The 15,371-nt window shown below is 45.3% G+C and overlaps 1 protein-coding gene across 1 annotated transcript; it reads left to right on the top strand.

Annotated features, from left to right (window-relative positions):
* Window positions 1–10,376: 10,376 nt before the first annotated feature.
* On the top strand, window positions 10,377–15,054 carry smndc1 (survival motor neuron domain containing 1). The gene is made up of 6 exons (XM_018726471.2): window positions 10,377–10,541; window positions 11,435–11,554; window positions 12,548–12,690; window positions 13,259–13,417; window positions 13,660–13,813; window positions 14,145–15,054. Exons 2-6 carry the CDS (start codon window positions 11,435–11,437, stop codon window positions 14,280–14,282), a joined length of 714 nt encoding a protein of 237 aa, XP_018581987.1. The 5' UTR covers window positions 10,377–10,541; the 3' UTR covers window positions 14,283–15,054.
* The last annotated feature ends 317 nt before the right edge of the window (window positions 15,055–15,371 follow it).

Below are 15,371 nucleotides of genomic sequence, written 5' to 3'. Positions count from 1 at the left end.
TAGCAGATAAACCCACACTCCCAGGGCCCTAGAAACTCACTGTGTTATTTATGAGTTTAAAATTAAGAGTTACAGCACATCACGCTGCTTGCGTTCTCGAGATAGCTAATTTTGCAACATGTGTCATGCGTCGTCGTGGGCTGCTGTGCCCTGGGGGGGGTTTCATGTCTGTGGGCTCCTTCTCAGTCTTTAATTAATTTCATAATTTGGAAAGAAAACAACTCCCCTGGGATTTTTGCAGGGCTCACCACACTTCTGACCATTTTTTCCCACGGATACCCCTAAAAAGCACGTCCTTTTTTCCTAAATGATAACTTTGATCCGAAAGCTGCGCGCTGGCACACAGGGAAAGCAAGCAGACCCCGAAGCTCCGTTACAACACAGCCGCCCATTCGCGATATAATGCAGGTCTGTTCATCTGCAGTCCTGGAAGGTCGAGTCCAGGAGGCGTTTTTATTCTAAAGAAGAATATAATTAAAACGACTTCATCTTAGTGTTGTAGCGAGGGCTGAAGCGCCTGCTGGACGTGGCTCTCCGGGGCAATATTTGAGTAGCTTCAATCCAGGAAAAGGTAAGGAAAGTTGAGAGGGAACCCATGGTCTTTGGATGATGGAGAAAATTTTTGAAAATCCAGCTAAGCTTTTAGCATTTAGTCTCTAATGGCAAAGATGGACTCGCCAACAAATGAGGTCCCATGTGCTGACTAACTACACTTATCCCTTAGGCTATATAAGGAGTCTCGTACAATAGTTTATGAAAATAGTCTTTTTACACACACTGTGCTTTTTATTCTCCGTAATAGCATTTTTATCCACTACATGGTCATTTTACTTCCACAACAGGTATTTCACTCTGCACAACCAGTATCAGACACGCCTGGTATCTCAAGCCCAGAGGTTTTCTGTCCCCGAATGGCGTCAGTCCACATGTTTTCTGGCGAAATCGTGTGTATTAACCTCAATGCTGTCCTGGAAACAGTGAACTCTAGTGTAAATAAAGTCTTAATCTAGCGCTCAAATAACGATCGGCCGGTGTCAAACGTTTCGTAGTGATGCTACACTGCATCTCTAAAGGCAGGGTGAAGAGCGTATGTGTGCTTTGCGGAGTGAAAGACATAGGCAGTGATCCTGTAAACTTTATTTTTTACATCTAAGCAACTGTGAGCTAAACTATTGAAATGTCTCCTTAGAAGGTTGAAAAGAAAGTGCAAAAGGCATTGGGAAAAGGCGAAAAAAGATCAATCGTAATCAAAAACATAACATTAACAGTTAGAACTCATACTTCTTGCTGATCTTTTTTTCCATTGTAAATAATGCTTATTCGATGCCCTCACAATGGGAATTTGCCCAGTGGGATGATTTTGCAGGAGGAACAAACCCGGTATCATTAGGGACAGGTGTATTTGCTTTTTTGAAGAACATGAAGAGACTCCACTTTTCCTCAACACCATAAGTGAGACATAAGTAAACGAAAGCTTCTTAACATCCCCCCCCCCCCCCCCCCCCTTGTCTTCCATCACTTTTCCCTCCCTGATTTGGAAGACCGTCTTATGATGCGATGCGGTCGTGCGTCAGGCTGCTTGCAGTCGGTCCCATTATCTGCTGTGACACTTAGACAGGACTAATAACGCCGCCCTCGTCCAGGCTGCCCAATTTCAGGTCATCTTTCCATTACGCGCAGTGACGGACCCATCACCGAGGTCACACCAGGAGCGCAACACAGGGACGGCGATAGCCGCTAACACATTCTCACCCAGCGACAAAGAGGAAGAGAGACCTGAGAGATCGAGGGAAAGTAAACATCCTCAGGCAGGAAAAATAATTAGCCCTTAGAAACCCGACTGCAACATCTCTTCACGCCGGTCTGCCTGGTTCTGCCATATAAGCGATAGCGGCCGGAGAGGAAGAGCGCAACAAAATTAGCGTTAACCGTCAGGCCAGTGAGTCATTTTGAAAAAGGTTTGCTCTTGTCTTCTGGGATTTCATCTTCCTGAGGTCACATCTGCAGTTCCTTTCCAAGAAACGACATGGTCAGCAGTAACCAGTTCCAACATGTCCACGACTTAGCGCAGCACAGCGTTTTACAGTAAAAGAGCCTGCGAGCCTCTGAATATGAAGGGTATCAATGACAGACAAACGAGCTCAAGTCTTTCCCTGCTTTTGATATTGTTATTGGCAAATTCACAGTGGTAAATGTGGACATTCTGCGACAGAAGGACCGGGGGACACGATACCATGACTTCACCGAAATGTCTCATGAACAGAGACGAGCGGTTATGTTTCATTATGCGCGGAGAGCTGCGCCGCGACGCTATGACACGGCTTTATTAATCACGAAATGAATGAACGGACCATGAGATTTAACTGGCTGACAAACGCAGCGGGTTCACGGGTCTTTGTCTAAAGATTTCGACGGCGATGACGACGACTATCATCATGACGTGAACACTATGTTTGCTAACAGATCACACTAACAAAACGCTGTTCGGTGACACGTCCCACCCTCTCAACACATTTCGCGGCGCACATGTCACAAAGCGGAGTAATGCACTACCCATATTTAGTTGCGCAAAACCGTGCTCAGACAATGCGGGTGTTGTAAGGGTCACCCTCGTTACTGGTCCGACCCCCAAAGCAGCACTTCCTGCCCGCCCGGGCGGCTCCAAGCGCCAGGCCTCTTCGCTTCCTCCCGGACAGGAAGCAGGAGTCACGTTGCGCGTTGGCCTCACAGGAAACTCGTAATGAAGCCCAAACAGACAAACACTCTGGATGTGCCAGTTGAGGTGATGTGTCAAGTCAAGCAATACTGCCAGCGTGTCCAACAAAGACCTGAAACGTTACCTGCGAAACTATGCGTTTCGAACCGCTAACTTCATACCTGTATGTATGGATGAGTGACCCAGTGTGAGTAATGTATCTAGCAGTGTAAGTCACCGCGGTGAATAAGGTGTGTGGGCTCATAACACTACATAGAGTTCGTTGGAAGTCGCTTTGGAGAAAAGCATCTGCTAAGTGAATAAAAGTAAATATAATACCCACTTTCTTTGTCCTTCGGTGTCTTTTCTGCATCAATGTAAAGTGTATTTCTTTGTTTCGCCTACCCCTCCCCTCCCCCTTCTTAAAGTAATTGCTCCCCTCCTTTTTTTAATAGTATTTCCTCCTTTTTTAGTATTTACTCCCTCTTTTACTGTAGTTATTGTATTTATTGTATTACTGTAGCTTTATTTATTGAAGTTTTAGAGTATTTATTGTGTACACGTTGTTTTTACGTTTGACTCTCTCAGCATCGCTCAAGAATTCCTATGTGCCCGGACCATGTGTACGTGTACAAATGGCAAATAAAGTTCTATTCTATTCTATTCTATTCTGTTTTGGACTGGAGATCGAAAAGAGACCTGTCATACAGAGCAGCAACATTAAAATTTCAGCCAACAGGTGATGTGAACTTTTATCACTCATGAATAGATGTTTTGGATGAGTTTTTTTTTTTAAATCAGAAATGTTAGGAGTGCATGTTCATAAGCGCCTCTGGTCATATCCTGTCATGCGTGAGCACGCATGTGGGCGAGGAGGCATTTTCCTTTAGTTTCTTGTCTCAAAGACATCAGAGTGAGAGTGAAACTGTTGGTTGAAAGTACTGTTTGTAAAACCGCTTGCACATCTGGGCATGACGGGCGGTAAATGTAAGAGGAAACGCGTAGATGTGTGGGAAACTCGCAATGGAACAGACGGCAGACACACACACACAAGCGTAGATACACGCCCAGACAGAGGTGCGCGTGCGCACACACACACACACACACACACACACACACACACACCCACACGCATAGAGAGTGAAACATACAGGACATGCATCTTAACCACAAAAAGAATGAAGGTGTCAGATGCCAGGCAGTAACAAGTCTGGTCATGTCACACTGTATGTAAAATTAATGTCAAAAGCATTGTAATAATTCAACTGCAGTGTGTGTGGAGCGGGGCAGTGACAAAATAAGGACATCAACTTGCAGAAGAGATGTCGTAAAGCAGTATCGAACCAGAGTGTGCCGTAATGAGGAAGTAAAGGCAAAAAATAGATTTCTAGAGAGAGGAAGGGCTTGAAAGTGTTGACAATAACATAAATAACCTTTCATGACCCAGAGCCAATGTGAAAGAAAGCTTGGTGTAGCACCAGTCTTGGGTCGTGATTAAGGCATGAGGTCCTGGATCTGGGTTCCATTATGCCCGTCGTTGTGTGACCCCAGGAACCCGTCAGGATCCCATGCGCTACGGGTGACGGGAGGGCACAGAACATGCGGGGGCCACGGGGGGTCTGGCCTGCAGCACTATTCCCATGTAATCACGCCCTGCCCGCCCCTGGGCAGCAGTGATAATCCAGAACCCATCTGCTCGCATTTACCCTCCCAGTCCGGACGGAAGACACCCCGATTCCCCGGTGTATAAAACATCGCATTTTACATTGGGGTCAATGAGTATAGCTGTCGGGAGCATGAAACGTTAAGACAGATTTCATGACGGATGTTGTTCTACTTTAACAGTCCTAATAATGGTAACAATATAAAGATGATGCATAGGAAGAAGAATTTATTGTTTACTCAACAGGAGCATTGTGCATTCCGGGTGTGGCAGAACGGAGCGGCGTTCGGTTGACGCCTCGGCGTGTCATCGGCCTGAAATGCCCGCCTTCCCCGCGCTTTGGCAGGAACTTGCTCTAAACGTGTGGCTCCGTGGCGTGGGAGCAGGTGTGCAGGTTCCAACGGGAGCTCCCAGGCCTCTGACTCAGCGGCGACCGGCGGCTCGCTGCGCTAACCCACCCCGACGCCATCGGAGACGGGTCATCGGACATCGCGAAATTGAGCCCCGACTCCCCCTCCCACCCCCGAGACAAATAAACAAGCAGGTCGGAAAGTGTGCCGTCCCTTATGAAGTCTATTCTGGGTTCCTGTCTTCTTGCGCGCATAACCTGGATGAAAGGGGTGCGGAGGAAGCCCACGCAGAACCCGAGGGCCCCCCTGCACACCGAATACCAACACATCCGAGTGTGTCACTCTGCGGTTGAGTCCACACATGAACGCAATGAATCTGCGAAGGCTGTCAAGATGACGCACGTCGCAAACAACCCCATCGCAGCTCAGCTGTGGCTTTAAAAAAGCGTATTGGTTGCGCCTTCCAGTTTGACTAATGCTACTGAGTGTGAAACAGCACTTTTGACACACTGAATATAATTACGCATCACGCACACTCCGTTATCTCATTTTTCCAAGACCGTGAATTCAGCACACACATGCGGCACTGTAAATGTAACAAAGGAAGCTCTGAGCAATGAGAGACATGAACCATAAAGTCATCTTTTGCTCCACATCTCTCAATATGTCACTCAGAATCACACTTGGAGCCACTTACAGTAGATAGAATGGCTACATACAGCATCTCCTGTCCATCGCAAAATTTTCAGCTGATGATGTACCGGGCAGTAGGTGGCGCACTGGTTATGGGTGCTGCCTTGCAATTGATGATCCCAAGTTCCAAATCCCTGCTTCTTGTACAGCACCCTTGATCAAAGTATGTATTTTTTATTAAAATAATGATTTCATAAGCAGAAATTACCCTGCTAAATAACTCAAATAATTGTAAGTAGCTAAATGAACGAGCCTAATATTATTAGATGCATTGGACAAAATAAATGAATAATAATGTATGTTATGGACATCAGTCGTTCACCATAATCGCAATATGAAAAGCAATAACATCAAATGCACGGTGTTCTACTGCTTTCTGGAAATATATTTCTGTGAAGACTGCTGTTCTGAATAGGGGTAAAAAAATTTTTTATTTGTTTTAAAATTTGTGTTAGTTAAGAAGAAATATTAGCAGAAAATGGACAGTTTATATCCCAGGAGGTGGTCTGCTATAGCACTCTAGAGTAAAGCACATAATCAGCACTGCCCAAATTAAGGAACCACAAATATAAATAGGTGAATATCATACTTGGATAAATGATATTACAATATTGATATAATACCACTGTACTGTTGTTCACATCCTGATACTGCTGTAGTACCCTTGATCAAGGTACTTACCCTGAAGTGATACGGTAAAAATTGTCCAGTGGGTAAATCGGTGTACCTAGTTACTTCACAAACCTAACATTGTAGGTCACCATGGATAAATGCCCCAGGTATATGAATAAATTGCATTTAAAAACCAGAACAACAACACAAAGAACTTCTGAACTGAATGCATATATTAAAATGTTAATAGTCCAATTTTAGCCACGACGCGCACATTCACGCGCTCACGTAGAAACACGTAGACAGACGCAGACACAGAGGTCTGTGGAATAACCGAGGGGCTGGAGTCACTCTGCTGAAAAACCTCACAGATGGTGCCTCTTGCTTGTGCAGCAGCTGTGACTCACACCAGCTCATCGCAAAGTCTGCACGTCCCCCTTGTGCCGAGCCATGCAACAGAATGGGGTCGACCGGAAATGCACCCTAATAAGCCCCCCGTTCCAGATGACAGCAGCCCGGAAGAAATAGGGCTTGGACCAAATGAGGCGATGGCACATGAGGCCCACTCGTCAGAGCAAACACAATCTATGTTTGGAAATGGGTCGACATCCTCTCCTAGGGGGAAATCACTGCACTACGCAAATATCCTGATGAGCGCCGGACACCGTGTCTCATGTCTAAGATGAACAGGTGTTCAGTGCATCTCCAGCAGCTAAACAGAGGTGTTGTGCAATGTGTGGGAAGAGCTTGTACGGTCAAAGCACAAAGGCTGCCATTAACAAGGCGTCCAAGGCCAGAAGAGACCCGCCTGGTTCCGGCGAGACATCTAGTGCCAATATGAATACAGGTGCTGAGTCGCTCCCTGGGTAGCTAACAGCACCAATACCAGCTCAAGTACTTGCGCCAGTTCAGGTCATCTAGCTAGGAAGAGTGTCCATCCATCCATCCAGCCATCCATCCATCCATCCATCCAGCCATCCATCCATCTATCCAGCCAGCCATCTATCCAGCCATCCATCCATCCATCCATCCAGCCATCCATCCATCTATCCAGCCAGCCATCCATCCAGCCATCCATCCAGCCATCCATCCATCCATCCAGCCATCCATCTCACGGCAATCACACATACACTTACACATACAAGCAATAAGAGGGCAATTTGGAGTCACCAAAGTGCACAACCAGTACAGTACATATCTTAGAGTACATACAGTATCTGTCATAGTGTAACGGAAGGAGCGGGCAACCTTGTATTCCAAGGACACAGGTTCAGATCCCACCTTCTACTGAAGTTCCCTCATCCCAAATCGCTCCAGTACAAATTACCTCGCTGTACGAATTGGTAAATCCTCATAAGCAGCTTAACGTCGTAAGTTGCCTGTGAGAAACGCATCAACGAAATAAGGCAATGCGAAGAGATTTTCCAGGACCTTTTCCCAAATCCAGTTTTTATGGCACAGGAAAGGGGTGACATTTTTCCATTTTTCACTGTACTTTTGGACTGCAATTCTTCAAAGCTGTTATTTAAATGTATTGCGGCTCTTTGGGTTCGGATGCGGCGAAGAAGGACGCACAAGCAGCGTTCATTAGGAACATTTATTGGAGCACCGACGCACAAGGAAATAACGCTCTCGGTTCGAGGACCCCTGTTCCTCAGCCTGCTTAGCACCCCTCAGGCTTTCTCCTCGTTCTCCTGCTCAAACCCACAGCAATGCGGGTCGTTACACTATTAATCGAAATGGAATGAAATATAAATGAAATAACAGGTTTTGATGCATCTCACTAGAAAGCAGTAACAAGAGCAGCAGGTAGCAGTCAGAGCTGCTGCTTTCGGACCCAGAGAACCAAGGTTTGAATCCCATATCCTGCCGTGGGACCCTTAATGAGCTGGCTGTGGAGGTACTCAAGTAAAAAATTACTCAGGGTGCACAGGTGGCCGAGGGGGTTGCAGTTGCGGTAGCGCAATGGGTTGGCCTGGGTCCTGCTCTCCCGTGGGTCTGGGGTTCGAGTCCCGCTTGGGGTGCCTTGCGATGGACTGGTGTCCCGTCCTGGGTGTGTCCCCCCTCTAGCCTTACGCCCCGAGTTGCTGGGTTAGGCTCTGGCTCCCCGTGACCCTGTAAGCGGTTCAGGAAGTGTGTGTGTGTGTGTGTGTGTACAGATGGGTAAATGACAGTAACTTGCTTCGGAGAGACTAGTCAGCTAAAGGAATATATATAAAGCCTTTCTCTAATCCTCCATCTGGTTCCACAGGGCCATATTTCAAGCAAAAGAGAGACGCATGAGAAGTGGAGCAAACATCTCCGCATAACGAACACAATCACACGCACATTTCCTTTCTCCTTCAGTTCATCTGCTTCGCATTTGAGAATGGATTTTTAACTTTAACCAAGACAAATCTGAATCGCCTTAAAGCAGCATCGGACAAAGGCACCAGCTGAGGGACTATGCAGTGATCGCGAACAATGTAGTCGGCGTTTGCGCTGTAATGCGAATATTGCGACTGGTAGAACGGGAAGTGGACAAGAACGTACGAATGGCCATCGTGAGGCATGTCAGGGAAAGTTGCAGCAAAGTAGGGGACTGAATGCTAGAGATGACTAAAGGCAAGTGACTCAAAGCTGAGGTCGGCAGCCCATGAGACAGCGATCGGAGCGCCAATCAAGACGGCACTTGTTGTTCTGAGGGATTGGAGGGGAGAAGGGCCCATATCCTGTCATGACGGGGCACGGTAATGGTGAATCACCTCTCCCTACCTGAGCACAGGCCACTGCGCTGCCTGAGGGCAGCGGCTGGACAGCAGAACCCTCCATCTGAGTTGAGGTGTGGCGGCTAGAGAGCTCTCAGAAACAAATTATCTGTATACACAAAGGGGAAGGATTTCTTTCATTTCAGTATTTTACATTATTGAGGTTCCATAAACATCCTTTCTTTAGCACTTTTCTCCAAAGCAACTTAGAATGAACTCTATGTAGTGTTATCAGCCCACACACCTTATTCACCGCGGTGACTTATACTGCTAGATACACTACTCACAATGGGTCACTCATCCATACATCAGTGGAACACACTCTCTCTGTCACTCACACACTATGGGTGAACCTGCACAGCATGTATTTGGAGTGTGGGAGGAAACCAGAGCACCCAGAGGAAACCCACACAGACAACATGCAAACTCCACACAGATTGAACAGGAATCGAACCCACATCCTCTCGCACCAACCAGGCAGTGAGACAGCAGCACTACTCGCTATGCCACCCTAGTATGCTCACAATAGTTGAGTAAGACAATAAGAATGTCTATGTAATATGTCCTGTGTACACAGTAAAATATATGGCTTACATAGACTACATAAGGAATACATAGATATTGTTGTTCTTTTGCTATGATGATATTTGAGAGGTTTATATAGACACTGTGACTAATGGGATTATTAGTCCATGCTAAAGGTTTTGGGAAAATATTTAAGCCTGTGCGTATTAATGAATCAACAGGTGCCTAAAACCCCAGGGAAGTGGTACTTTCCACTTTCACGCAGAACTGTGACATCAAAGTGAAATTACAACCGCAGCGTATGAAACCGAAAGCATGAAACATGACACGGCCTTCCTGGAAAACCCATTTAATGTTTTTACTGTGTTAGGTCACTGTTATAAAAGTAACCTGAAAGTAATGATGTGTATTGATATTGCCATTATTTAAATAATATTCATCACAGTCCTACAGAACTGAAACAACTTTTAGCAAATTCTTTCCTAATTCAATTTAGCAAATGCAGAAACTGTCAGTATTTGTCACTGATGACCCAGGTAAACTAACTGCGAACTTAGTGTTTTTTTTTTTTTTTTAAATATTAAATACTTGATGTGTGTGTATACATACATATATTATATGATTAAAGACTAAGGTTCATAGTATATAACATGTCTATACACACAAATAGATATATAATAAATGTGCGTGTGTGAAATTATTACAAAATAGTATTATAATTATGTTTATATACAGAATACATCATAACTCGGATTATTCTAGCAAGAGTTATTCTAGCTTTATTTCTTTCTTGAAAACATTACTGCAGGTGTCACACTACATTTTTGCATTATTATTACATTAATACATAGTCTAATGAGAAAGTAGACACTCCAGAATACATTTTCTGTTAATACTTTGTACAATTAACCCAATTCTCGAATTGACGACGCAAAACGATGGGCAGTGCACGCGCTCCACCTGCAGGACTCACGTGGGCGGCGCTTCCTGCTGTCCCTGCCGTGTAAGTGGTGGCAGGCGGTCACGTGGTAAATCACCATGACGTTTTCGCTAAGGGGATGGGCGACGTATGGGGGTACGACGTAGCACTCGTGAAACCTCGCGAGATCCCATCTCCGTCTAACGAGACTTCGCGGGGATCCGGTCAGGCGGCGTAGGGAACACCGAGTAAACACGGCGGTTGTCAGTGAAAAGCGGTGAGAAACAGAGCGCGCGCGACGTTTGGGGTTCAGTCAACAGACGGCTGCTGAGTTAAGGTAAGAAAATGTGTGAAAATGAGAGGCGTGAAGTGGGGCGAATGTTCAAAATGGCGACTTGTTCGTCGAGGCTCGGCGTAGCGCAGCGGCGGGCCTGTGACGGCCGCGCTGAAGAGCGGTGAGGTGAGGCCTGCGCGGGGCCTGAGTCCCACAAGGAGGACGGTGTTCCGTGAATCAGTACTCGGCGCGTGGAGGTTTCCCTCGTGTGGACCGCACCTGTCACGAGCCTGTAGTACAGGGGGGGCCTTGATGAAGTGGGCGGTGCGGGAGGAACGGGCCGAGAGCCGAACGGCTTCACACGGCTTCGTTCGCTTCATTCACTCGCTCACTCACTCACTGCGCGTTTTTCGTGCGGCGACGCGACGCGACGAGCGGAGCGCTGCCGTGATCCGCAGTGTGCGGAACGAACGCACTTTGACTTGGTTTAGTTAACTTGCGTTAAATAATTTCGTGATTCATTAGCGGTACATGATACGATGATAAATAAATGATTAATAGAAGATGATAAATAAAAAATCTCCATAGTTACTGTATCTGACGCCTGAGCCGGCGTGTCCCTGACAATGATGATGGTGACTTAGATGATAGTCCTTTCTTTCAATAACTTTTCCATTCCTAGATCTGAACAGTTTTTAGTGTAACAGTTCATGGTAAAGGTGTACTATAGCAGGGCGAGAATGTGAACAGGATGCCTTCGGAGGCTCTAACCGTTACGCCACCTGCTGGCCGTGCATCGGTGCCCTGTGTTGGACCGCAGGGGGACGGACTGTCGGTGTCTGACACCTCTGCGGACTGAAATGTGCGTAGAAGTGCAGCGTTGGACTTCGTAGTAATTTCATAGACTACTTTATAGCTGCGGTTTCCGGAATCCACGTGTCCTGTTTTTCCTGCAGATGTCCGACGATCTGGTGAAACAGCTGGCCAGCTACAAGGCTCAGCTGCAGCAGGTGGAAGCTGCCTTGTCCACCGACCCAGAGAACGATGACCTTCTTAAACTCCAGAAAGACTTACAGGTATGCATCACGTGGAATCGTTGATCCTTTTTTTCTTTCTCCTCGCTGAGCCAATTAGGGCTGCGCAGGTCCCGGGTTCTCCGGACGAAACGTCGGTCCATTGCGGGACGGTAGCACGTGTACGTTTACTTTTATTCATTTAGCCGACGCTTTTCTCCAAAGCGACTTACGATGTTAAGGTGCTTTCAGTTATTTACCTATTTATACTGTTGGGTAATTTTACTGGAGCAATTTAGGTTAAATACCCTGCTCAAGGGTACTACAGCCAGAGGTGGGATTTCAATGTGTGACCTTTTGGATCCAAAGGGAGCAGCTCTAACTACTACACTACCAGCTGTCCCTGTGTACACCTGTCCTTACACAGCAGGGTTAATTTGTTCCATTTGTTTTACTTGTTCTTTGCATTTTATTTTTCTCTGCCTTTCAGCCTTTCGCACAGTATTTTCAGTGTTTTGGGAGACATGTCGACCATTGGTGTTACAAACATTTGATATAAATAATGGGAAGATGCACTTGGGCTTAATATTAAGCAAACTAAGTTAAAAATGGTGTGTGTTTTTATGAGCTGTTCTAGTAGTTTTTTTTGTTGTATGGGAGCCCGTTATGTAAGAGGCGAGTTGTCTATAGTCTGTGGAAAAGCACTCAAGCAAGAATTTCATAGTACTTTGTACATTTACATTTATTCATTTAGCAGACACTTTTGTCCAAAGCGATGTACATCTCAGCACTTATGAAAATAAACCTTGAACTTGAGTGTACACACAATTATTATTAGAATTTCTCACACACACATGCATAGCCAGCGCAGGATTTGAGCCTGTGACCAGTTCCACAAGTGTGCCACTCAAGGGAGTAATCCAGTTAATTCTGCTTTAATTTTGCAGTAGGTACTGGTGAACAGGATTTTCCTTGCTGCTTTTACCATGGGGCCCTTAATAATGTGTGTTTTTACAGTTTTATAACAGAAATTACGGAGGTTTGCTTCTCTCGCAGGAAGTGATAGAGTTAACGAAGGACCTTCTATCAAGCCAGCCATCTGTGGCAACCACAAGTTCAGACAGCGCTGCTGTAGCCCCCGTGAGCCACTCGTGGGAGGTGGGAGACCACTGCATGGCTGTGTGGACTGAGGACGGACAGTAAGTGCTCAGACTGACCGCTGCCCTTTCTTACATTTCTCAGTATGATGGTAAGAGGCATATTACTGTTTTGTCTGATGTCTTCCGTCGATGGTTGACACGGGTGACCTGACTGTCGATGATGTTGAGGATAACTTTTTAAACACCTTATAGCACCACGTTATTCAGTTAGCAGTCAAGACCTTGACTTGTGAGATTTGCATGGGTTCAGAGGGAACACACACACACACACACACATGGATGGAGGAGGGTTCTTGATGATAGGTGTGGGAACCATTCTGTGTTAGCTGGTTCAATTCCAGCTTTTATGACTAGTTTTACATGTTGAAGTCTGCACTTCCATATAAATCAAGAGCTCAAATTTATCTCAGAACACTAAGGGGAGTAAAATGCTAAATTTGCTGTGTTGCTCGTTTGTAGTTTAAAAGTTGGGGACAAAATATGGATAGAAAAAAACAGGTGGAGTGTCGCACTCAACACTTAGAGCAGATCTGATCTTGGAAGTTTTTCCACAGCTCTCGTGTGTTACACCTGTACTCACCTGCTTACAGCCCTGATTCTTTGGCAGGTTGTACAAGGCAGAGATCGAGGAGATCGACAAAGAGAACGGCACCGCCGCCATCACGTTCCTGGGCTACGGCAACGCAGAAGTCATCCCCTTGCAGAACCTGAAGCCCGTGGAGCAAGGCAGCCACTCGGAAGAGAATGGCCTGAAATCCAAGTCCAGGTGAGGACACTTTCACAGCTCCAGGCATTGTTAAGAACAGCTGTTGGCTGGAATAGATTCATTTTATTCACAGGCAACATTAGGTGCACTGTCCAAGTTGTGATTTCAGTTAAGCGGTTGAGTGACTGATTTAAAAACAAAAAAAAACCCAAAACATTTAGTGGCCCCTGGACTGGAATCGCATGGAAAAAGAACAAGTGACACCTTTTGTTAGAGAGTTCTACTTTGCTCAATGTCTGCAGGAAGGCGCAGATAGCAGAGCTGAGGGAGTACAAGAAGAAGAAGGCTTTCAAAAAGGCGCAGAGGATGAAGGAACTGGAGCAGGAGCGCGAAGACCAGAAGTCCAAGTGGCAGCAGTTCAATAACAAAGCGTACTCGAAGAACAAGAAAGGCCAGGTGCGTAGCTGCTTGTTCTCTTGAAACTGCCACTCATATTACATACTGGACAATTCTCACGGGCCGGTGGGGGTGTAGTGGTTAGTACTTGCTATTATAGTACCCTTCATCAAAGTACTTACCATGAATTGACGTAGGAAAAATTAAACAGCTGTGTAAATTCAGTAGCGTGGTGCACAAGTCTTAACAAAAGTTGTCTTTGAGAAGCACTTCAGATCAAGGAGAAAAATTATCACTATTTATACCTTGAACTCATGCTTATTTTTTAAATTTGCAAGAGTGCCTATTTTCTATCGAATATGGCGTTAAAAAGGTGCTTTTGCTGTTGCAGGTAAAGAGGAGTATATTTGCGTCGCCAGAGAGCGTCAATGGAAAGGTTGGAGTGGGAACGTGCGGCATAGCGGACAAACCAATGACCCAGTATCAGGACACATCGAAATATAACGTGAGGCATCTCATGCCACAGTAACGGGGAGTCGGGTGCGATGCCACCGGTGCGCTCATGTTAACAGCGCTCTGCGTTAGTGAGATTAGCTGTAGGTGGCCCAGCTTTCTGTGCAAACGGGTTCACGCGAGGGGAATTGAAGCAGAAAAAAGTGGCTCGTGTGCGGGGAAAAGAGTCGTAATTTTTAACTATTATTTTTGTAAGTAAACATCCAGCCTAATAGAGGAAAAGGCAAAGCGATGCCTGAATACGTTTCGGCATTTTTGCTGGACACCCCCCCCCCCCCCCCCCCCCATTTTAGTGTCCAGTTTGAGGTCCAGGCTTAATGTGTCTCCTGGTGAGTCAGAACTCAACTGTATATTTGGGTTGATTATTGCAATAAACTGCAGAAAAGTTTCACAAACCCTGGAAGTAAAATTAAACAATTACACTTTCATAGTGGGTTTTTTTTTTTTTTTTAAATCAATACATCATATTCCAGTAACAACTGACAACCAGTTGGTTTTGGTCATCAGGATGTTCTTCAGCACATCATAAACTGGGTGCTTAGTTGAAAAATGTTCAGTCGTAGCTGTGTAAGGTAGATGGTAATGTTAGCTTCAGAACTATTTTTATGGTTTTGTTCTTGTATAATAAAGCAGAAACCCCATGCAAAGTAAGCATAATGAAATGCTATGTTCCATATTTGTTTTTTGTTGAAGGCACAGATTTTTACTAAATTAATGTTACTTTTAAGTTTTGTAAATTCACATTTTCTGAAATAAATGTTAAAATGTTCGCCTTTGTCTGCAAGCTGTCAGTATACAACAGTAAAAAGTGAAGCAAGAACAAAGTTGAGTTTCGTAATTGTCTCAACTTTCTTTGGTGCTTGAATGACACAGTAAAAGGATGTGTAGGAGACTGAATATGTTCAGTAGACAATTCCAGATAAATTAACATTTTTTTTTATCCAGTTTAGTATTTTAACATGTTAACTTTAACTAGCCATAGTTTCTAACTTTTGGTGCACAAATGACATTTTAGGGAATTGTGCACACCTGTCTTATATTTTCTCATGGATTCTGAAACTCAAACCCATGTTTAAAAGTTAGCTTTCATTTGTGTTCTTGTCAA

The sequence above is a fragment of the Scleropages formosus genome, chromosome 24 (assembly GCF_900964775.1).
Source record: "Scleropages formosus chromosome 24, fSclFor1.1, whole genome shotgun sequence".
NCBI classification, from domain to species: Eukaryota; Metazoa; Chordata; class Actinopteri; order Osteoglossiformes; family Osteoglossidae; genus Scleropages; species Scleropages formosus.
Note: the sequence above shows the minus strand (reverse complement) of the source record. Positions and strands in the feature narration are given on the sequence as shown.